General features: G+C 40.1%; 1 protein-coding gene across 1 annotated transcript in view; it reads left to right on the top strand.

Annotated features, from left to right (window-relative positions):
* The window catches only part of LOC124164402 (period circadian protein), a 247,849-nt gene that overhangs the window by 187,765 nt on the left and 36,226 nt on the right, over positions 1 to 23,858 (top strand). Inside the window, exons 13-15 of the mRNA XM_046541726.1 lie at positions 3,290 to 3,408; positions 16,365 to 16,526; positions 18,993 to 19,256. Coding sequence (XP_046397682.1) covers positions 3,290 to 3,408; positions 16,365 to 16,526; positions 18,993 to 19,256 — 545 coding nt within the window. The remainder of the gene's footprint in view (positions 1 to 3,289; positions 3,409 to 16,364; positions 16,527 to 18,992; positions 19,257 to 23,858) is intronic.

The raw sequence follows: 23,858 nt of genomic DNA, 5'->3' as shown, positions 1-23,858 counted from the left end.
TCCTTTCACCTCAGGAGCCTCAAGGCCCCATGCTGGTGTGTAGGGTGATGACACTCAACTTATCATCATCGTTCCAAACTCCAAGTTTTGCCACCTAATCCACTTGAGAGAAGAACGTATCCGCATTCTTCCCTGTGGCACCCAATATATATTTGATCGAGGGTACCATTGAATATTACTTTCCCGTAACTGGCCCTTCACCCTGAATGGTATCAACACGGGCTCTAAAACCTTTGTTCTCCTTATGGATCCATAGTTTAGTCCATCACCTATTGGAGCTCCATTTTGTAGCCTGGTAAATTAATGGGGCCTGTCATTCTCGATTTTGCAATAACCTTATTTGTGACTTGATATGGCATTACTTCCCCTGATTTTCAGCGGAGATCCCACTTCTTGACATCGAATGTTAGTCTTCCCTGCCGACAGTGAAGGGGAAATAAGCTGTGAAATAAGTCCAAATGCTCACAAAATGGATCTTCATTCCAACCAACTCATACACAGTGTAGAACACTCATGTGTAATGCAGTGCCTGTAATATCGTTTATGTTGTCACACAGCAATTTCAATCATCCTACCAATCCTGGGAAATCCCGGATCCTTGATCCCGTTGCTACACATAATATGATATGCAGCTACGGATGCATAGGTTTTGAATGTGGCCACGAATAATTGTTTTGCTATATTTTATTTGCAAAATTACGTACAAATAGGCTAGTTTAGGCAAATTCAGATCTCATTCTTCTGTGAAATAGAATCCGTATAAAATAAAAGCAGGAAGTAAAGGTATCAGAATTGAGGGGCTTAATCCTTCACCTCCGAGTTTAATGACCACCAAATGCTGGGAGTAATTTTTGAGGACTACGAGCAGTCGTTAAACCGAGCTTCCACTGTACCTTGACACTGAATTATGAGGGAGTGTTTTTATTTGAGTGGGAATGAGTCTGTTTTACATGTTATGTGGAATCAAAAATTGTCTTGCAATGTGTTTGTTAAGATTTATTCTTTACAAGTTCACTTAATGCACCATGACTGTGACACCGTATCTGCCGGTCTACTACCTTTACCTCCAGAACAAGGGATGCCAACTATACATACATAAAATCACAGGGTTGCCAACTTTACATACATAACATCCTCCCCTTTTTATACATTTTTTTAAAATTGACATCCAGTGGATAAAACATACGTAATGAAAATTTCAGGCTCACACATAATCACTGAGGTATTTGATTCTCCCAATATTTCTCGCTGGTCTATGACCTGAAAGGCTACTTTCGGTATCTTGTGGATTCAGTTCTGCACCTATAACCTGCTCTTGAGATGTAGGAATACCAATTATATGATGACGGTCTTGCCTGTAAAATCTCCCTTGAGTATCTTTTACTGCATAGGACCTAGGGGTGGCACTCCTCCCTGCTACTACTATAGGTCCCCAAACAGAGCCCTGTCGCATCCTTGCTGAGTCTCCAGTTTTTAACTCTGGAAGGGGTCTGCAATGCTTGTCATAGGTTGATTTTTGTTTATCCTACCTTTTCATTAACTTTTCCCCAAGGCCTTGTGGTACTTCTGGAGCCAAAATGTTACTGTGAGCGGGTATTTTGTAGAGGTGTGCGAATAGTATCCGTGAATACTCAAATACCTCGAATTCTAGAAAGTTTCCGATATTCGAGATGTCGAATAATTATGCTAAAGGTACTATCTCGAATACCTCAAATACTTTGAATTTCGCGTCATACACTGTCGCATGCATGTCATTGGTAGTTGACTTGAAAAAATGTAGAGAACTCTAGTCGTTTAGTGCGTGCAGTGCCGTTTTAGGCAAGTTGACGAACTACATCAAATTCATGGATTAGACTGGTGAAAAGAGTCCGACGTGGGAAACCGAAAATGATTGGGTGAAAAAATCCGAAAAACCCCACCAGGAGAACCTCAGTGCCGTGGGATAATAACTATGTAGCACAATTCCCAAAATCCGCTACCCCCTCCATCCATCAGCCCTCGGGCCCCTCCTCCGACGCTTTCCTCCTCTCCGAAATCAAACAAAAGGCCCCAGCTCGGGCAAGGTTCATATTAGGAAGACCATAAATCAAAAGCTTCAAAAGAAAATATCAATTGCCTAAAAGTCATTGTTAGACACCTTTTGGGCTAGTAGACGACTCACCCAGCAGTTGACCCCCAGAAATGGGGAACTTTGAAGCAGGTAGGCAGAAAAAGGTAAGTGGGGGAGAAAGAGTGAAACATGATTCTATTATTCTCCTGTAACTTGATATTTTCTTTTAAAGCTTTTGATTTATGGTCTTCGTAATACGAACCCTGCGTCAGCTCGGGCCTTTTGTTCGATTTCGGAGAGGAGGAAAAAGCGTCGGAGGAGGGGCCGAGGGCTGATGGATGGAGGGGGCAGCAGATTTTGGGGGTTGTGCTACGAAGTTACTATCCCACGGCACCGAGGTTCTCCTGGTGGAGAAAACCGGGGATTTTAGGATTTTTTCATTCAATCATTTTCGGTTCTCCAAGTCGAACTCTTTTCTCCGCTCTAATCCGTGAATTGGATTTAGTTCGTCAACTTGCCTAAAATGGCGCTGCATGCACTAAACGAATAGAGTTCTCTACATTTTTCCGGGTCAACTACCAATGACGTGTGTACGACAGTGTATGACGCAAAATTCAAAGTATTCGAGCTCGTACCTTTAGCATAATTATTCGAGATGCCGAATACTTTCCAGTATTCGAGGTATTCGAGTATTCGCGGATACTATTTGCACATCTCTAGTATAAATGGATATATTTCTGGTGCTTGTCAAGAAATTATTTTAACAATTAATTTTGAGTTATATGTGAGTTGAGTGTTGATGTGACAATTGGTGGGAGAGGAAAAATGAGGCAAGTGATGGGGGACGGGCATTGTTGTGGATGGCGAAGGGGAGTATGGTTGTAAAAGTTGTGGCGTGTGGGTGTGTCTTCTTTGCCGAGAGTTTTGCCGTGCAAGCTTTTAAGTGTTTTAATTTTGTGTCAGAGACGTTTGTGTTTTAAGGTGTGATAATAAAAAACGTTACAGTATATTTGACCAAATTGAATATTTTCAAAAATTACTTGGTAGAACTCTATGTTTAATGTAAAAAAAAATTAGTTCATATATAGTACCCTAAAAGATGTAACTGGCCAACCCAGGTGTTGTCTTTTCCAAAGACATTTTCAGGGTCAAGTTTATTGGCAATTTAACTACATATTTGATGTGAGAAACCATGAAGTCGTTCAAAATGCTCAAGACTTCATTCAATATTTGTTTCAGGAAAGAGACTCTGTTATGCTGGGGGAAATATCTCCACACCACGACTACTACAATGGCAAGTCATCCACTGAAACTCCACCTAGCTATAATCAGCTGAACTACAATGAGAATTTGCAGAGGTGAGTGCTGCTTGCTTTTTATAAATGGCTCCTTTTCCCTTCATGGTGCATCTTCTTTTCAGGTTGTACCGATGATAGTTTTCTTGGTTTTCAAATGTCATCTGCAGCTCTATTCTGTAAATGTGATATGGCCGTCACAAGCGGATTTTGTCAATTTATTGATGGCTATGATGCTGGAGTGATTCTGAAACTCTTTACTGACGTCACTCTGACTGCCGCTTCGCGGCAATGAACTCAAATTTTTCATTATGAATTTACCCTATGATTGATAATTAATAGCACATTATTCATTAATTACGATGGTGGCTATTTTATATTGTCTCTTCGCATAAATAATATGAATTAAAAACAAATAAAATAAATGCGTAAAGTTAAACTTACATCCGCGTACTATTTAAATTGATTCACCTTTATTGCGATTGAAGTTGGTGAGAAGTTAAACCTTGCACTGAGGGTTTGACGATTATCTTATATTTGTGCATCTACTAGAATGTACAAGTCAAATACTCACAACTTGATGTTCATAATAATTTGGAGTAGAACCAATCGTAAAAGTATTGTGCGGTATTGTATGTTGACAGATTTGTTTAATATTTATTTCGTAAGTTCAAGCCTTCGATTCGTTTCTATTAAGGAGAATGGAGGCTCTTTACATAGTTCCAGTACTGATGCATGAGCATCAATGTCGACGGAGGCAACAGATGTACATATACTTCGGCTGCAGATACGCAATATCAACAATCCCTTCGAGATGCGGGAAGAGGATTTCAGAGTTTTGTCCCGCGTATCTCGGGGATTGGCGATGGATATTGTCACTGAGCTCTCACCACGATTAATTCGTAGACGTTCAAGTGGCTTGCCAGGGCATGCTTTAGTACATTTAGGTAAACATTAATCATCCATTCCATCTCTTCCATGCATTATTGCTGCCGTTTCGTAACATGACCAACATGATTCTTTTTTCTGTTGACATTATAGATATACTAAGGCATGTAAACATCTCGTCTTATAGCAGAAACTATTAATAATCAACTCGTATTCGCACTAAAACATTTTCACCAGTATAAATTGCGAATTGTGGCATGTGCTTGCACAATCTGACATTTGCACGACAGCGCATTTAAAATTTTGTACTGAAATGATGAGAACAGCTCAAATGCATGCGAGAATGAATCATATGAGATAATAAAATAACACTTGTTCTTATTCCGCGTAAGAATTTGCTCCAGATTATGAGAAAATTATTGCTAATTATGCAATTACGAGCCTGCTACATGATAACTGTCTTTGATACTCAGCACTTGACAACATATAAAAGAGGTAATATACAATTAATAGCTATAAACTAATTAAGCAACCGTAACTTATCATTAATAGGTACTTTTAAAAGAAAATACTTTACTCAAATTTGAGTAAAGAAGTCTTTTCTCGAAGAAAGATCTGAGGTTTTCCCGGTTTTCCACAAGTCTTTTCTCCTTTGGGAGTGAATCTTCCATGGCATTGTGTATGTTCCTCTATGGTAACTGAAGTTGCAGTTGGCCGCTGAAGTAAGTTTGTGTCGGAGATTCTTATTCATTCCTCGCATCCACACAGCTACCAACATAAGAAACTGAAGTGATCATTTGCAATCCGTCAATCTCACGACACAGGCTTGCAGGATAACATCAGTTTACAATTAACGTATCCACCTCCAACGGCCGTGGCTCATTGTCAGACTGCTACAACGATCCTACTGTCGACTTTTTGGTTTAACCACTGTTCCAGTTTATATTTTATGCGCTTACTCAGATATCAATACACCCATGTCTCGTATAGCGCAAGGGATGCGTTCCTTGGGGTCTTTGCGCTATACGAATTTGCGTTATACGAGAGCGTTTTAACATAGGGAAGATAGGGATGCGTTCCTGGTAGCATAGGGTCTTGGGTATTGAATTTCCTCTAAAACATCTATATTCCCATAAAAAGCCTTAGAAAACATTATTTCTATATATATTTATAGTTTAAAACATCTTTAAAGATAGTATTCACGCATTCAAAGACTTTTATTCAAGTTAAAAAAAAATTCTTACGTGCTTTCGAAATTCCATCCTGTCGTGCGGGTGGGCTAACATCTGCTATCTCAGGGGATCGTAATGCGTTGCCGGCAGTTGATGATTTTTCAAACTAGTCTAAAAACAACTATTGTGTCACCCAGGCCCTTTTGTCGCTCATCGAAATGACAGGAAAATGCTACTTTAAATGCCATTTCATAGCTAGCGGAGTTTATGAATGATAAATAATTTTAATTTGAAGTCCTCCGAGTTATTAGCAGCTACGTGAAACAGTCTTTAAATGCCTTGAAACCTGACCCAGGTTTTCCTTCCCTGAAAATGAATGAACGAGAATGCATTCTTTTCCAAAAGAATATCGTCTCGTCAACACTAGATCTAGTTGAGGGGGAAAGGAGCCACTTTCAATAACAGCTTGGAGTTCATCAGAAAATGTTGTGGTGGCTGCGCTATCAACACTTGCAGATTCACCTGATATCGCCGCACTGAAAATACCTGCTTGCCGTTTAAATTCTGGAACCAACCGGAGCTTTCACTTAATGTCTCGGAGCGATTACCACTCTCGTCTTTTTGTACTGATTCACCATGAACTCTCCGTATGTGTAGACCGCTTGGTTGAAGTTGGTGCGGCTGAGGTCACGGATATTTTAGCTTCGTCTTTATTCAGAATAAGACATCGTGAGTTTAAACTTCCGCGCAATATCGCTTTGACGCTCTCCCTTTTCAAAGCAATTGACCTCTCTCAAGTCCTCTTCTAGGTTATGGTTTTTCTTGATAAATTCTTGATTTTTCTACATGCATTCCTATTTTTTGCCATATTCTCTTGGTTTTTACTCTGTATGGCTCTATCTAAATCACCTTCTTCTGCTGAACTGTATTCCTGAGATGCAGAAGGGCTATGACTGCGGGGAGGGAACGAAGCCATTGTGTTTAAGACTCTATAGCGGTCCCTTTTATGTGTTGATGCTATTCATGCGCAACTCGGTCACCGCTCCATTTCTCCCCCGTGAATACCGATGACCTAGAAGGCTTTAGCGTAGACTCTACCTGGAAGTCAATCGCCCGGTAACCTACGACGGCAAAAATACGTCTCAAACCGTATTGCTGAAAAAAAACTCATTTCCACTAGCCCCACGCTTAATTAACGATCTAAATTATTTATTATCATTCTGTTAAGGAGACGAGATAGATCTTCGGTAGGCCGGCTATCTAGACCCAATGACGAGTAATACTTTTGGCAATTGCGCAGCTATGAATTTCGATTAATATATAAACAAACAAGAAGATTTGAGGCAAGAAATAATATTAATATGCGTAAATTGATAGAAATTACGTGTGTACTTAGCGCAAGTTCACGTTTTATCATGAGAGAGTTTAAGATTTTTGATTAGGCTACACTGCGTTGCAATGTTTCCCCGAGGAACGAATTTGCGCTATATCGAAATTGCGCTAATCGAAATTGCGCTATACGAGACATGGGTGTATTGTAAATAATTAAATTATGAGGGCTTGCGAGCCTCTATCGTCGGATATTTTGCTTTACATTGGAATTAGCCAACACGTATCACAAATGAAGCTCTCACAACTGCTCGCAACTCATAAACAATCGTAACAATACACTTACGTGGTCTGTAGACGACGTCCTGTGTTACCATCTCCAGCATATGGCTCGTTAGTTTAAGAAGGCATTGGTGGAATACATCGCATATATTTATGGTCTACAGGTAACTTCCATCATTTAAGTTACCTGTAGACGAGAAATATCCCAAATGTATACGCCTTGAATTTTTCATTTATAATACTTCGCGTATATTTATAATTAGCTGTTTCAGGCATACCTTTATTGTATCTACTTGACGTGATGAAAATACATGGCATGAGATTTATGTGGAATAACTAATGTTTTCTTTACTTTTCATCACGCGTATATTTATGGTCTACAGCTAACTTTCATCGGTTAAGTTACCTCTAGACTAGAAATATCCCAAATGCATACGTCTACAATTTTTCGTGTGCTCTCAGGGAAGCTTATTATTACCTATCACAAGTCGGGACTACTTTTTGGAAGTACACCGCACGGAGGGATTCCTCGCTGGATATAGTCATAACAATACACTTGTACCTTGAAAACCTATAAACTTATATGTACTGTGAAGAAATGTAAAATGAACCAATTTTAACACTTTCAATGCTGACCATGTAAAACTCAAAATCGACCTCCGGTGCGGCTGTCATTTTTTAATGCAAAACGCATGCATGGGTGCCAAAAGAGCTGGGAAAAATAATGAAAAAATTTTCTTGGCCCTAATTTGTTAGCTATGAATTTTTTTATTTATGACGTGATATCACGTCACTCGCACAGCGGGATAGAAACGTAATGCGGGTTGCATACTGTCGGCTTTTTCCCCGCGCCACCGTTTTCTTTCATTTTTTTTCTGCGCTATGTATCCAAAAAAATACGAGGAAAATGAATTTGGTATGTTCTACTGGTATCGCCATTGGTATTTTGCCACTGCCATAGGGAAATTTTTTGCTTAGATGGATGTAATGCAAGTTATAAGTACAAGGAATCGCCGTGAACAGCTGTATGATTGTGATGGTAATTCTGCGCAAGATATTTCGGCGTATTCCTTGTACTAGTAATCCTAAGTATCGGGGTAGGGTTCGATAATATTGAATAATTTCTACATTTTCTTCTGAAGCCACTATTCTCGTCACAAATTCCTTTACTCGTTTCATGTTTTCAGCTCCAATTCCTTTCTTCCCATACGACCGCCCGTAAGCATCAGATATTTAACAAAAATGGTTTTCACATACCATTATGTATTCCCTTCACTGCAGGAGCTTGAGATGGGTGGCACTCCGCTTTCGAGATTATTTTCCGACGGTGTATTAGTGTGTTTCTTGACGTGCACCACTCCTGCTGGCTGTTCTAAGGTGGAGGGGGTACGGAGATGAAGCGAGGGGTAATAGTAAGATTTAGTCGGTCCACTTGTAAGAACTAGGAATAACTTTTTTGGAAGTGCCATCGGCTTATCAAAAAGATGGGGAAGTTATGAGGAAAGATTTTGCTGATACGTGTCCTTTTTGGTTCATTGGGGTATAGACTCCGTTGCCGAAATAAAAATGGATGTGGAAACAGAAATAATCAACCCATAACTTCCTCATTACTATCTTCTGAACTCAAGCCAATAACATATTTTTGCAATATGATGTTACCGAGTTAAAAATTAATGCATAAAAACTGGAACTAATAGTATTTGCAAGCAAACATCTTACAAGTAATTTAAGTATACCGGGACTAGCCACGCTGATAACTTTTTACGGAGTCACCCACAATGCGCAAATAGTGCGAAAAATCCACAGAGGAAAAATTATTCGCCTTGACCGGGATTCGAACCTGGATCCCTTGATTTTCGGCCGAGTGCTTTAGCCAGTTAGGCTACCGAGGCTGTTACTTACCTGATTACCGAAAGCAACGATGGCGTTTTCTTTCTAATTACACGAGGGAAAGACTAATTCCATCGTGCTTGGAAATCTCTAGTTACTTCTTATTTATGTAAGAGCCCTAGTCTATTGAAAAAAATCACATGACATGAAAAAATATATTATATTTACCCAAAACAAATTCAATACAATCGAAATGATGACCATTTTTAAATTATATATTATATACAATTACGTACAGTCATGAATGTTTTACCAATGTAGGAAATAACTCTCTCACAAATTTTATAACAATATATTTAACCTATAATACTGTTGCAATATATGATACAAAAATATATAATGCTATTTATGCCTTTTTATGAAAGAAAGAAAAAAGCTCGGGACAGAGTAGAGGAGACCTAGCAGCCAATGTAGATATCTGCGGTCTCTTTCCTACGCCCAAGAGTGCTTACACCGCAATAGTGCAATACTTGCACCATCGATTCTTCCTTCTGCCACCTTCCTCTTGGATGAGTTCAGGGAAGTGAGATTGAGATATTGATGTTAAAAGTGGCTTGGGATAAGGCAGCGGTTCCCAAACTTTTTCTTTCTGCGACCCATTTTAGCCCATACGTTTTAGCCGCGACCCCCTAAAAATGGTTGTCTAAGTTTAAGTACATAGTTCACTTTATTATTCGCACATCTCGCGACCCCTTTCCGAACGGCCCGCGACCCCCCTGGGGGTCGCGACCCCCAGTTTGGGAACCGCTGGGATAAGGAATGTAGGATGGAAGAATAATGGATCTAATGACAGAAAGACGGAATTTATAAAGGGAAATCTTTCCAGCGGGTTCATGATAAATGAAAAAGCGTGCATAGCTTTTGGGAAGGAATTATTAGGGAATCAATGGAGGAGTGAAATGAATCTAAAAGGGACGGATTGTTTTAGAGGAAATACTCAGGCTCTGAATCATTTGGGCCGGTGTTCGGTGAAAAATGAAGGGCTTGAAGAATGCTAAAGAATCAATCACGACTCATGTATTTTCGAAAGCAAAGCAGGTCAAACAAGATAGCAATACTCCATTAGTCGGATATATTGGTTATAGGAATACCTACCTTGTGAAATATTAGGCCTATGAAGGTAAAACTCTTCATAGGTCAATTGTTTCCAATTCCTAACCTATTCTTTCGAAGATCATAAGAATGTATGTCTGTATACGAAAGAGGGTGTCTGGGAAAAGAAGACGCAAAAAACACTTGGGTCGTTGGAAGGGGGTGGAGTGGTGAGAACTGGGTTTTCTATGAAAGTGATATATTGAGGGGTCATTGAACTACGGGTCCACCGCGAAGGCCGTTCCGATGGAGAAGGACTGACGGTATTGTTAGAGGGTTCAGGGAAAGAATAGGACAAAGGGGATGGGCCAGTGATTGACATAAAGGGATCTGGCGTAGAAGGAGGCAATGGAGTACCTGACTGTGAGGGTTCAACCTCCTCCCCACCCTCCTCCTCTCTAATTTCTGGCTCGGAGTTTTCAGAGAATGCCTGATCCCGCTCTCTTCCAGGAGCTCCCGCTATTCCTTCTTGGTGTATATTCGTCTAGAGAAGGCAGAGAGCTAAGAAGGAAATGTTTTTGTCCTTGCGGAGGTTTCCTCCCTCGACGTCGATGACTGCAGGTCCTGATGGAAGGTCGAAGATTGCTGATCATCTACAAATACATGAATAGAGAATTTCACCTCATTCAGGTGGCATCGACTACCGGCCAGCATGAAAAATTTTCCGTTTTACTCCTCGCTTCTGTACCATCTGCAATAAATACATTGTATCTTTTTTGTAAAAATTCCGATAAATAACAGGATCAATATAAACACTCCCCAGTGAGAAATGGGTGGTGGAGTCCACGTGGAACCCACGTGGAATCCACGTTGAGTGGTGGATATTTGGTGGTGGTGGATATTGAGTGGTTGGACCCACGTGGAATCCACGTTGATTTCAAGTGGATTTGTGGTGATTAGCATAAAATGGTAAACAGAATTTCTAATTTGTGGAACTTAACTCTCTGGTGTGACATTGCGTCATTTATAATCCTGAAACCACGCTAGTTATGTGAAAATGTATCGCACATTCTATTTTTATATAATTCGTGGAAAGGCAGCCATGAGAGCACATGAAAAATCGTAGACACATATATAGAAGGTTTAGACATAGAGTGGTTGAGGTTTTAATGGTTTTAGGACAGCACCTACTGCTGTTTTAATTTTTCCACCAAATTTCCACGTGGGTTCCACGTTGATTCCACGACCAAAAACACGTGGTATCCACGTTACATTTCCATGTGGGTTCCACGTGGATTCCACCGACCATTTCTCACTGGGTCTTGGTGAAATAGGCCAAAGCTGAAATGCTACAATCAGCTTTACTGATGTAAAACTATGTTTAGGAACTAAATATTCACAATGGCGAGACAAAGAATTGAGAGCACCCATAAGCCATTGATTTCGCAGTTATCGAGAAAATAAAAGCATTTTTTTAAAGCAACTCCTTAGCACTTCTTCGCCAATCCATGGGATTATGTGCAAACAGTTATTTGCAATTATAATCAGAATGTTTATAGGTGCATAGTATATATATATATACACAATGTATTGGAAAATCCGAAATGCACGTGGCACGTAATATAAATAGTTTAAGTTAATGTCGATAAACACAGAGACACAAAAAAGAAACACTCACATTGAATAAATAAACTTGTGAAGCTATCGAAGCACTTCAGGCTTCTTCGTCAGCTGAAGAATGAATGGTGAGGAAAGGAAAGGGTTGGAAAAGGGAAAAGAGGGGAAAGGGGAGAGGTGTACGGGGAGGGGGAGTTAGGAATAGGGGTTAGGATGCAACGTTCAGACCCGGAAAGCTATTGGCTTGAAAGTGCCAAATGCACGCCAATTCGAGGGTGTGGAGGTTGAGGGCGGAGTCGGTGGGAGGGAGGGAGGCAATTATGGATACTTTGTAGCAATGATTGAAAATGGAATCATGTGAAAGACAATGTGTAGGAACTGGTAGAGACGTTTTCCGCAAATAACTTCCTTCACTCTCGTAATATTGCCGCTTGTCGATCCCCTCCCTGCTTAGGAGTTGCACTGACAAACAAAGGGAGGGTGCAAAAGTTAGAGATATGTTACGTTGCATAAAAAAAATGTAATGGCATTTTCAAATTTACATTTAAGTTTAACTAATCACAGTACTTCATGTATCAATTGAATAAAACTAATTAACATCATACAATAAAGGTTCGAAAAATACTAGGCTCGCAAGAAGAAAAAAAGGAAGGATGGAAAAAATTATCTATATTCTCGCTAAACATTATTAAAACAGAAAAAAAAATTAATAAACACACATAATTCAGTTCCAGATAGTAAATACAGTAAATTCCGGTTATTAGGCGCCTCACTTTACCGCGGTTTCGGATATACCGCGGGTCTCACCATGTCCCCCGAGATGATTACATTTACCTTTTTTTTGAGGTAGGTAACTTTGTGGCGAATTTTATCTCGGCGTGACTACCGACGCGTCGCAACTTCAAGGGACTGTATTAACGCGGTTGGCGACGTATTCCATACATTGTTTCGTAGCCATAAAAAAAACTCTGTAATGCCTGATCAGTCATTGTGTCTTGTGAACTCGAGCTGAAAAGTGTGTTGCACGGCTATTATTTTTTTCGAGATTCTGGGAGATTGAGATAATTCTCATTCGTACGTTCACACTGCGGCGCTCAAACCAAGGTAGGTACTCAATGCCCATAGGCTTCAAGCATTTAATAATGAATAGGCTGTTTTACCTTTGTCTTAGGCTTAATATGAATATGAAAATTACTTTTTTATGAAAATTTTCATTGATTTTAGGGTTAAAACGATGTATGCCAAAAGGAAAACTTAATTAAAGAAAAGTTGGGCATAATCGACAAAGTGAAACGCGGTGATTCAAAATCAAGTTTATTCAGGGAGTTTGGTGTTCCTGAAGGAACTATTCGTGGTTGGATGAAAGAAGAAGTGCTTCAAGCACGTTAATATTACAGCACTACCCATAAATTACAAAAACAGTCAGAATGCCTGGATGACTCGAGACATTTTTTTATCTTGGTTCAATGAAGATTTTGTTCCATCGGTTAAGAGCCACTTAAGATCAAAAAAGTTAGAAGAGAAGGCACTACTTCTGTTAGATAGCTGTCCGGCCCATCCGTCTTCTGAGCTCTTGATATCGAGGGATGGCAAAATAGTGGCTTCGTTTTTACCAAAAAATACGACAGCTCTTATTCAGCCCATGGATCAAGGGATAATCAGAGCATTTAAAGCCCATTATCGGTGGGAATTGCTCACTAGTGTCATAAATTCAGAACTGCAGGTACAAGAATATCTGAAAACAGTCACCCTGAAGAATATGGCTTATAATATTGGATTGGCATGGAAGAAAATAACTTCAGCTACAATCCTAAATTGCTGGTCAAAGTGCGAGTATACAGCGGGCGATAGCATGGAAGACGAAGACGAGTTTTTGGGTTTCACGGAAGAGGACGCACGTGAAGCTTCAGATGTTCTTTCTAATAAACTATTTGTGATTGATCTCGAGGCCTGGGTTCGCGATGACGAGGAAATTCCTGTATCTGCTTATAAGAGTGACGAAGAAATTGTGGCTGCAGTCCAGAGCCGCGCAAATATTAGAACTGAACCGAGCTCTTACGGAGGGCCGGAACCCTCGGGGTACGCATGACGTGATATCTCGTCATCAGCACCAGGGGATAGCGCACCATGATGTGATATCACGTCATACCGCACTCAAGGCGTTAAAATTGTGCTAACAAATGCTACGAGAAGCACATTAAAACCGAATGAATAAAAGTAATAGTCTGAGCTTACAATCAAACATTTGATTTCCAGCCCAAGAGATTTCCATCATAAGATCATATACATCCAGATCAAGTTTTCATTAACATTATTTTAAGATATTCCTCACAAATGCTATTCATAAACTTCACCCAAGCAAATGTGTAGCTGACTGACATCTCTAATGGTGAAATGAAAATAACTTGTAGAAACATTATGATAATCAGAACTCTGCTTTTGAACACATCAAATCTACGAAAGAACAAATACGTCGATAAAATGATAATTTGACTTTAATGATTATGTGATGACTGACGACGCGAGTTATTCTCTGAGAGCATTCACACTAACTCTCGTTCTTTTAAAAAATACACGTTCACCACCTGGCAGGGTTAAGCAAATTCCTATTCAAGTTCCAACTTTGTTTCATTTAAACCCACTGAGATACAAGTTGGGTCTGTATTGATCTGCACGCCGCGTAGGCAACTTTCCCCTGGCTCAATTTGTCCCACAGATTAGGGATTAGCCCACGGAATGAGAACACATATCCTGCTTTTACCATCGTGTTGAATCACCATCAACTTACATCTATGCTGCAAATACGATAATCTTTTTTGAATGACTTTGGAAGCCAAAATTTTGGTACGCGAGGATTTTTAATGGCTCATTTAAGTGTTATTTCACTGGGGCGACGGAAAACATAACCTTGGAAAATTTCTTGACAATCTTCCAATAGACATAGATATTCCTTAGTTCATACATCTGGATTAACGATCATCAAATTACGTAATTGTGAAAAGCTTAGTCTGGTCCTGACACACCTGTAAAAGCATAGGGAAGCTTTGTTATTACAAAATTTCATAGTTGCGAATGAGGTCAGACTTGAGTCAGTTTCCTATCCATTGGTAAATGGTGCAAAGAATGGCATCAAATGGAATATACTGATATCTGGCCTAAGTCATGGTACTGTCTGCTCTAGTGATGGGCACTGTGCGAGTGAGTCAGTTCAAAATGTGTTGATGTTGTGAGCGGCGGAAATCGGACTCCATGCGCACACGACTCCTTTCACAAACATTTTCCACGTGTGGCTCATCGTACATTTGGCGGGTCAAAGAGAGCACATGGCACTTTTCGCAGGTAGCCCTTTGCTCACCTTTTCATGAACATTTCGCACCCTGCACAACACTGCGAAATGGTTCATTAATCCTCATTTTGTACACTTTTTTCTGTATGCAGGGCACTCTCGGGGGCCATGGCTTTTTTGGCACCGATTGCAGTTGAATATTTTACTGCCTTCACTCACTCTTTCATTAGCTCACATTACCCCGGATTTGGCAGTGGTTGACCTTGTTCTTTTGTATGGAATTTTGAATGGAATGTGGAGGTCTCTTCTTTCAAGCTCGACTGTTGTTTCTCTCATCTGCTTCGCTTGTCTCCGGCTCTGTTCCACCGATCTGCAGTGGGCTGCCGCTTTTTCCAAAGTCAGGTCCTCCAGCGTGAGCAGGGCCTCCTGTACATACTTATCTCGTATTCCATGGACGATGTTGTGCAGTACAGGGTCCTCTTGTGGCTCCGATCTTGAAAATCCGCAATTTTTTATGAGGCACCGACAATCAGCAAAGAAATGCTTGAAACTTTCGCCTTCTTCCTGCACCCTCTGGTTTAATACAAAATGCTCAAATTTTTCGTTGATTTTGGGCGCATAAGACTCAAAGGCTTTGAGCACACTTGAATATTTGCCTTTTTCCATCTCTGACAGTGGAAAAGTCGCGAAGAGTGCTATGCCACTACCACCCAACATGTTGAGGAAGAGGACAATTTTCACTTTAACAGTCTCTCCGTCCTGCTGGGTGGCTGCTAGAAACTTATCAAATTCACGAACAAAATTGGCCCAGTCTGCGTGGGCATGAACACTTTCAAAGTCCACACTTGAAGGTAATTTCACGTATTCAGCCATTTCACAAAGAAGCTCGCATCCATTTCTTAAATTATTTCTATGCAAATTCTTGCGCGATCTCTGACGGTATCTTATAGTCCACAGGACTGTGCCATGTTTAATGTTGACACTCACTGCAAACAGGTAGTGGTTATAATTTTTGAAAAAACACAAAATTAGCAGATACTTATAAGATTTTATTTCTAACAGACTCTATTACAATATGAGCACTTTACCAACAACATTTACGGGGCCAACCGGAAATAAGAATCATTCAGTGGTACCAACTCACTGACTGTGAAAGGGGCACCACCCTAAGAGTACACTACAACAACCATTAGATAAGTTTCTTTCACAGATATAACATTTTTTCACATTTTTATTGATAAAGACATAATAAACCTCTATGAGCTTAGTAAGAATCTATTCATTAATTATAGCTGATATCTTTCCAAATTTGAATCATTTTTTACAACTCTCAGAGGAGGAGGCTTTCAATTTTAAATAATCATGTCGGATTCATTGAAGCTTAAATTATATAGATCATGGAAAATTGTGAGAAAAAAAATTAAGTTGTACTTAAACCAAATCACTACTTTATAGGTCCCTTGATTTTATTAAACCTAGATTCTGCTGTAATACTCTGCTGAGAAATGGCTTTTATCTTACAGATTTTTTGAGAGCAAGCCCAAGACAACTATTTCTGATGGATCTGCTGATATGAAAATGGAAGGCAGTGTGGGCAACAATCAGTCTCCAGTGAGCACAGATGAGGAGGGCAAGAGCTTCTTCCCCAATGCCATTGATTCCAGCTCTGCTTCTGGTGGGGAGAGGTGAGTTTCCTTCATTTGAGCAATCTTTGGTTGTGCACAGATCTCCTTGAAGAGGAGATAAGTGCATTGTGTGTTGCATATTAGCAGGGACTTCTTGTGTTGCTCATAGACAACAGGACCTCCTTCATTGTGCAATTTGGTGATTTACTGAAGACCTTAGGTAGTCCTATTATTTCAGTCTCTCTTATTCATCATTTTTTTTTATTTTGAATATCTTTTACAATCAAGTCAAAGCCATTACTCATTGAAAAAGGTCCTCTTACCATGTAATAAATTCACCCTCTGCATTTACTGATTTCAAGAGATCACATTTTTATCATAATAATTATACAATAATAATAATTTATTTGTCCAAAGATCTACAAAAGAGAAATAAAACACGTAAAAAAAGGGGAGGAGATTCAAAAATATCAGTAGTTCACAAGCATTAAGATGAAATGTTACGTGCAAAGTATGTATTAAAGTCACGTATGATATATTTTCAAAAATAAAAAAGAAGCACTAGGTTGTAGAGTCAGTCAGATATTCAGATACAGAATAGTAATTCTTTGCGAGCAGGAATACTTTCAAATTCTTTTTAAAAGACACCAATGACTCACATGGATTTTTCAAATGGAGCGGAAGTTTTTTTAGGTTTGTAGTCCCCTTTCTCTTGGACCTAACTTAGTCGTATTTGTCCTCACTGTATTATAGTGAAGGCTTTGCCTATTTCTATTTTCATATTGCTGCAAGAGGCCTTTCATCTATATTCTTTTCCTCATGGGTTTAAAAACTTTATGTGGGTGCCAGAGCAGATCATGTCAGTCACGGCATCCGTCTACCACGAGCGCCCGAGCAAAAGAGGGCTTGGGTACTCCACGACGAGACAGGGTGGAGGGGAGGGATTTTTCCAAGGAGTGGAGGGGTAGAAAGGGCGGTGTTCAATCAGCTGCGAATCTGCCCCAAAAATCGCCCCTGTTGACTCTCAGCTCCGCCAAGCATCATCCCGGCCGGGGTAGGAGGGGGGAACAGCGTGCAGGCCGGAAATTTCCCCTCAATCTTCTGGGTTGGAGACATCACTTGGAGATTCATTGGAATTCATGGAGGGGAGAGACATAGTGGGGTGAGGTGTTGGAGGGAGAGAGAGTTGTGATAGGACTATGGTAATACTTCTCACTCCAAACTGCATACTTGTGCCTCAGCACCCATTTCCCCTTGATTGCCAAGGAGTAGGTATTCCTCCGCAGTAGTCCTATATAAGTCTTGCTCTCTAGGTATGGCTGGGTTTGGGGCTGAGTTCCGGGTGCTGGGTTTCCGGATGCAGGGTTTCCGGAGGCAGGATTTTCCGGAGACAGGATTTTCCGGAGACAAGAGTTTCCGAGACTTTGAGTCGAAGGGCCTTTGAGCAAAAATCCCTTGCGTGAAAAATGTTAGCGGGAGAAGTTCTGCGGATAAGTTCGGAGGAAGTTCGTAGGAATTCGGAGGAATTTCTGGGGGGGGGACACTAAAAAATGCCACAATCCGAAATTTTAAATTAATGCTACAGTAAATGCAGTGTTCCATAAGAGGGGCTAGAGTGAGCTTTGATCCTCTCCTCACATATGTTGATACACTGTTATGCTTTCTTCTAATGAACCATTTGATTTATAAGTTACTTTTTAGCAGGTTTATGCGACAGAATTTCATTTGTGGAAAATTTTTATGCAAAATACGACGGGTGCAGGACAGTATGAATCTTCCTAAGAGATTGAACGACAGGATAATAACGATGCCAAAAGTAACTATGCCGCAGATTTCACAAAACCACAAACCCACTCCGTGGCCCTCAGCCCATGTCTCTGACATTTTTTGAAGTGGCCATGTTATCAGGAATCAAGTGTTTACTCTTACGTTGCGTAATTACATGTGCATAAAGTATTTCCCTTCAACTGGTGAAAATGAACCAGCTCTTAGATGAGAAATGCTGTTGGACACCAGAGGTTGTTTAATGTTATTATGAAGCCATCAGATAAGTTCACTAGTTTCCTTTTGATATTAATCTGTCATCTATTTTGTTTTTTTTTTGTACAAATGAATTAGATCTGTGTAAAAAATGCATGCCATCTTTATACACTCCAACCCATTCACAATACTTTCCAATATTTATTCCAATTATTTCATGCAAGCAAAGACGTTGACTTCTATGAGTGAAAATATTTCCATTATCAGGTATATTCATTCCATGAAGATAATTCTCCTGTTGTTGCCAGAAAATCAACACAAGCTTTACCTGGTTTGACATTTCATAATACAAGAAGTATTGGTGTTAAATTGTTACCCCGTAAACATTTAATGTCATAAAAATATGTTGCAATGGTCAATGAAAAACGTGTGTGTGAATACCAAAGCCTATTAACTGCTGTAAGTGCTGTAGAGTTGGACCATATGATTGTTCCCTGTGCGCTGAGAGAGTTGTTTTTGATTCGTGGCATTGTTGCCTCCAAACAGGAAGTACTCATCTCAAGCGAACGAGAGTGAGAGTGGAGGTAGTGGGGAGGCAAGAGAGGGGGCAGTTGACGACCCTGGGGGACCTAAGGCACGGGCGACAGCTGCCAACAGCAAGGGGCCTCCTCCTCCCCAGCAGGCAGGGACAACAGTAGGAGCGCCAACGGCAGCAGGGCAGCAGGAGGCCAAAGGCGAGGAGAGGGTACGAAAGGATAAGGGAGGGGGAGTGTACAAGGGGCCACACCTCACGGAGGCACTTCTCAGCAGGTCAGTTCCTCCCAAAATGCATGTCATCATGACCTTTTTTCTTCATTTTCCCCCTGCATTTGTGTTTAAATAACTGTAGAAGATGCACCATCAGAGTCAAAAGTATTGTAACCAATAGATCGGCACCACTTCTGCTGCAGCCCAAAATGACCTGTCTCAAAATGCCATCGCGATCTTTTAGCGATAGCTTTAGCTTCATCGCGATTATTTTTATTCATCTTTGGACCATGGCCCTTCCAAAGAAACAAGTGAGAACTTTAAAAGAAGGACTGAAAATAATTGAAGATGAAGAAAATCCAGGCTAGAAGTGCGTGAATATTGCAGAATGCCTTGGGTTGTCCTCTAGCCCATGAGGGCAAGGGTAGGGGTAGAGTGAGCTACCTGGTGAAAACAAGAAGTGGGATGAAGCCGAGGATAAGTTGGACGTGCCGCTGACAATTAATGCAAAATTGTTCACACTTTACACAATGCCTCAATTATATCAAAAATATATTTATTAGAAAGGAACATTTTAAATAATAGACTACATATTTTTGGCCTTTATGATCCATCTCACAACCAATCACTGCGCCAGCGAAAGCGGTTGTTTTAGGCATAATATGCACATTGCTCTTGTTAATACGTGTCCTTGAAATGGCATTTGATGGATAAGAATTTTTACATCAGATAGAAATCCATAATGGCAGTGCAAATGTCGAGTGGAGTGCAAACATTTTTTACCGAGGTGGCGTGTTTCTTTTGGATGTTTGAAGGAGATACAGTAAATTCCGGTTATTACGCGCCTCACTTTACCGTGGTTTCGGATATACCGCGGGTCTCACCATGTCCCTCGAGATGATTACATTGACCTTTTTTTTGAGGTAGGTAACTTTGTGGCGAATGAGGAACTTGCATGGGTCGTAGATTGCTCTAAAAACTATTTTGAATAAGTCAAATGGATACATTAGCTCGCAAAAATACCTTCAGTTTCTCCATTCAACATCAAAAGAAATTTAAAAAATGCATTTAAAATCGAGAAAAATTTCTCTGAGCCGACCACTGCGCGAAGACACCCGAACGTTGCCGAGGCCAGGCGTGACGTCATAGGTGCCTAAACAACCGTAGGGAGTAGGGAAATACGCTGAGCGCATGGTGTAAAATTTGCTTTGAGGGAGTATTTAGCCGCTCATCGTCACTTTATTTTGTTCTGTTTTTTTTTGGGCAAGTTTTCCTATTGCTATTGTGCCTAGATTATTACTTGGGATATTAATAATGCGGCATCGGGATGATGAAGTACAAGCGTTTCACTTCGTATGTTTTAGTGATCAGAAAAATGGATGATAACGTTGCCACTCGTTCGAAGAGTACACCTGAAATTCATCTACATCTACATAATACCCCGCAAGCCGCCTAAAAGGCGTGTGGCATGGGGTGTTAGGACACCAAAAATTGATGCCACGACCCTCATGGAATTTGTTAAGACAAATTATTGCTATACGTCGGCGGCAAATCGAGTTGTAAAAGAAACTTTTAATACTGGAGGATAACGATCGTAAGCTGTGCTGTTGAATTTGGCAACACCGAATTAACGGAGAAGGTAGTCCTATCCGTCCTACGGTACGAATTCACAGCAAAACAGTCTGCACACAATTCACATGTGAGATCGCGATTCGGTTCCGCTGCCAACACACACACAAGCTATAACCTATTTCAATAATATAGGTAAATCCATAAACAATATACTAGCATATACCATAAAAATATAGTGGGAAATAGGCAAATACTCTTATCAAAAACTGGATCTCACTATCACATTCTTATATTCGTCACGTACAACTTACAATAACAGAACTCGTTATGATGAATACAGCTATTTATTCACTGATTTAAACCCTTAAATTAGCCCACACAAGTGACATTTCTCACTACTATTCGTTGAAATAATGGAATAACAAACTTAACACACAGTTTTTATTTCAATAGCGTGATCGTGAAATGTCATATCTACGGTGAACAACGGAGATTAGCACGCCACTGACAATTTTTACACTACTGTTAGACATTTATCGATAGCGTAATAGCACTTTTTACAATTCAATCACGATGGAACACTGATAACTCTTGGCCGATATTTTTCAACCTTGTCAAACTTTGTGCATTACAACCACTGGCACTGATTATTAGTAGTAGCTTAACGGGAGATGTCACGTTGAAAATAACACTATTTTGTCACAAAAAAGTTCCTAGATGTCTCCAATCAGCGAGCAAAAGTTGCATTGATTGGAATTCACCCCATAATACAAGCACAGACAGTCCTAAACGACGAATTCTCCGGTTCCTACGAATAAACGGATGAAGTTATGGTATATAAAAGCTAAGCGGACATTAGTAAACATCAAAATCGTTCTAATTACATACTTAAATGAATGATATGCCGTCGATAACATCAACTTACAATTAACGTATCCCCCTTCCAATGGCCGTGGCTCAGACTCCTACAACGATGTTATTTAGGTATTATAAAATTTTTGGTTTAACTGCTCCAGTTTTATATTTTATGCCCTTACTCAGACATTAATATTATAAATAATGCAAAATATGAGGGCTTCCAAGGCTCTATCGTCGGATATTTATCTTTAAATATAAAATAATCAACACGTCTAACAAACGAAGCTCTCACAACTGCTGGCAACTATTACAAACAATCACAACAATAGCTTCGCGTGATGTTTAGGCACCTTTGACGTCATCGAGGCTTCGTCGGCAGTGGCTTGGGGGGTGAGGGAGTTTTTCCCGCGCTTTAAAATTCGTTATATTTATCATTAAATATCTCGCGAAGGAAAACTCAGATTTACATGCGGTTTTCTTTGTTGTATTCAGAAAATAATTTTCTGTCCGCCTGTGAAATAAAAAAAAATCATGCAAGTTCCCCATTTTATCTCGGCGTGACTACCGACGCGTCGCAACTTCAAGCGACTGTATTAACGCGGTTGGCGACGTATTCCATACATTGTTTCATAGCCATAACAAACACTCGGTAATGCCTGATCGGTCATTGTGTCTTGCGAACTCGAGCTGAAAAGTGTGTTGCACGGCTATAATAATTTTCGAGATTCTTGGAGATTGAGATAATTCTCATTCGTACGTTCGCACCGCGGTGCTCAAACCAAGGTAGGTACTCAATGCTCACAGGCTTCGAGCATTTAATAATGAATGGGCTGTTTTACCTTTGTCTTAATATGAATATGAAAATTACTTTTTTACGAAAATTTTCATTGATTTTAGGGTTAAAACGATGTCTGCCAAAAGGAAAACTTACACAATAAAAGAAAAGTTGGGCATAATCGACAGAGTGAAACGCGGTGATTCAAAATCAAGTTTATTCAGGGAGTTTGGTGTTCCTGAAGGAACTATTCGTGGTTGGATGAAAGAAGAAGTTAAATTACGATCATTCGTTGATCAAGTGGATGACGAAATAGGACTTGATAGAAAAAAGGCCAGATTGAGTGCTGCTGGTGATGTGGATGAATGTTTGTTCACGTGGTTTGTTCAGAAGCGCAGTGAAGGTGTTCCATTATCCGGTCCACTTTTACAAGCACAGGCAATTAAATTAAATAAACAAATAGGTGGTGCTCATGATTTTGTTGCTTCTGCTGGCTGGCTATCAAGGTGGAAAATTCGCCACGGGGTAGCGCAAGTTAACATGCAAGGAGAATCTCGTTCCAGTGACAGTGAAGCAGCTAGAGAATTCTGTGGGACTTAACGCAAGATGATTGATGAGGGTGAGTACACTGAAGAGCAATTGTATAACTGCGATGAAACCGCTCTCTACTACAGATTGCTTCCAACAAAATCATTTGATATTAAGAAGTCGGCAAATTAATCCGGAATAAAAATGAGCAAAGAAAGAGTGACTTTATTACTGTGCCCGAACAAATCAGGAAGTCACAAGTTAAAACCTCTGTGTATTGGTAAAAATCGAAGTCCTCGGTGCTTCAAGCACGTTAATATGACAGCACTACCCATAAATTACAAAAACAGTCAGAATGCCTGGATGACTCGAGACATTTTTTTATCTTGGTTCAATGAAGATTTTGTTTCATCGGTTAAGAGCCGCTTAAGATCAAAAAAGTTAGAAGAGAAGGCTCTACTTCTGTTAGATAACTGTCCGGCCCATCCGTCTTCTGAGCTCTTGATATCGAGGGATGGCAAAATAGTGGCTTCGTTTTTACCAAAAAATACGACAGCTCTTATTCAGCCCATGGATCAAGGGATAATTAGAGCATTTAAAGCCCATTATCGGCGGGAATTGCTCACTAGTGTCATAAATTCAGAAGTGCAGGTACAAGAATATCTGAAAACAGTCACCCTGAAGAATATGGCTTATAATATTGGATTGGCATGGAAGAAAATAACTTCAGCTACAATCCTAAATTGCTGGTCAAAGTGCGAGTATACAGCGGGCGATAGCATGGAAGACGAAGACGAGTTTTTGGGTTTCACGGAAGAGGACGCACGTGAAGCTTCAGATGTTCTTTCTAATAAACTATTTGTGAGTGATCTCGAGGCCTGGGTTCGCGAAGACGAGGAAACTCCTGTATCTGCTTATAAGAGTGACGAAGA

Source organism: Ischnura elegans, chromosome 8 (assembly GCF_921293095.1).
Source record: "Ischnura elegans chromosome 8, ioIscEleg1.1, whole genome shotgun sequence".
Lineage (NCBI taxonomy): Eukaryota > Metazoa > Arthropoda > Insecta > Odonata > Coenagrionidae > Ischnura > Ischnura elegans.
This window is presented reverse-complemented; position numbering and strand designations above follow the sequence as displayed.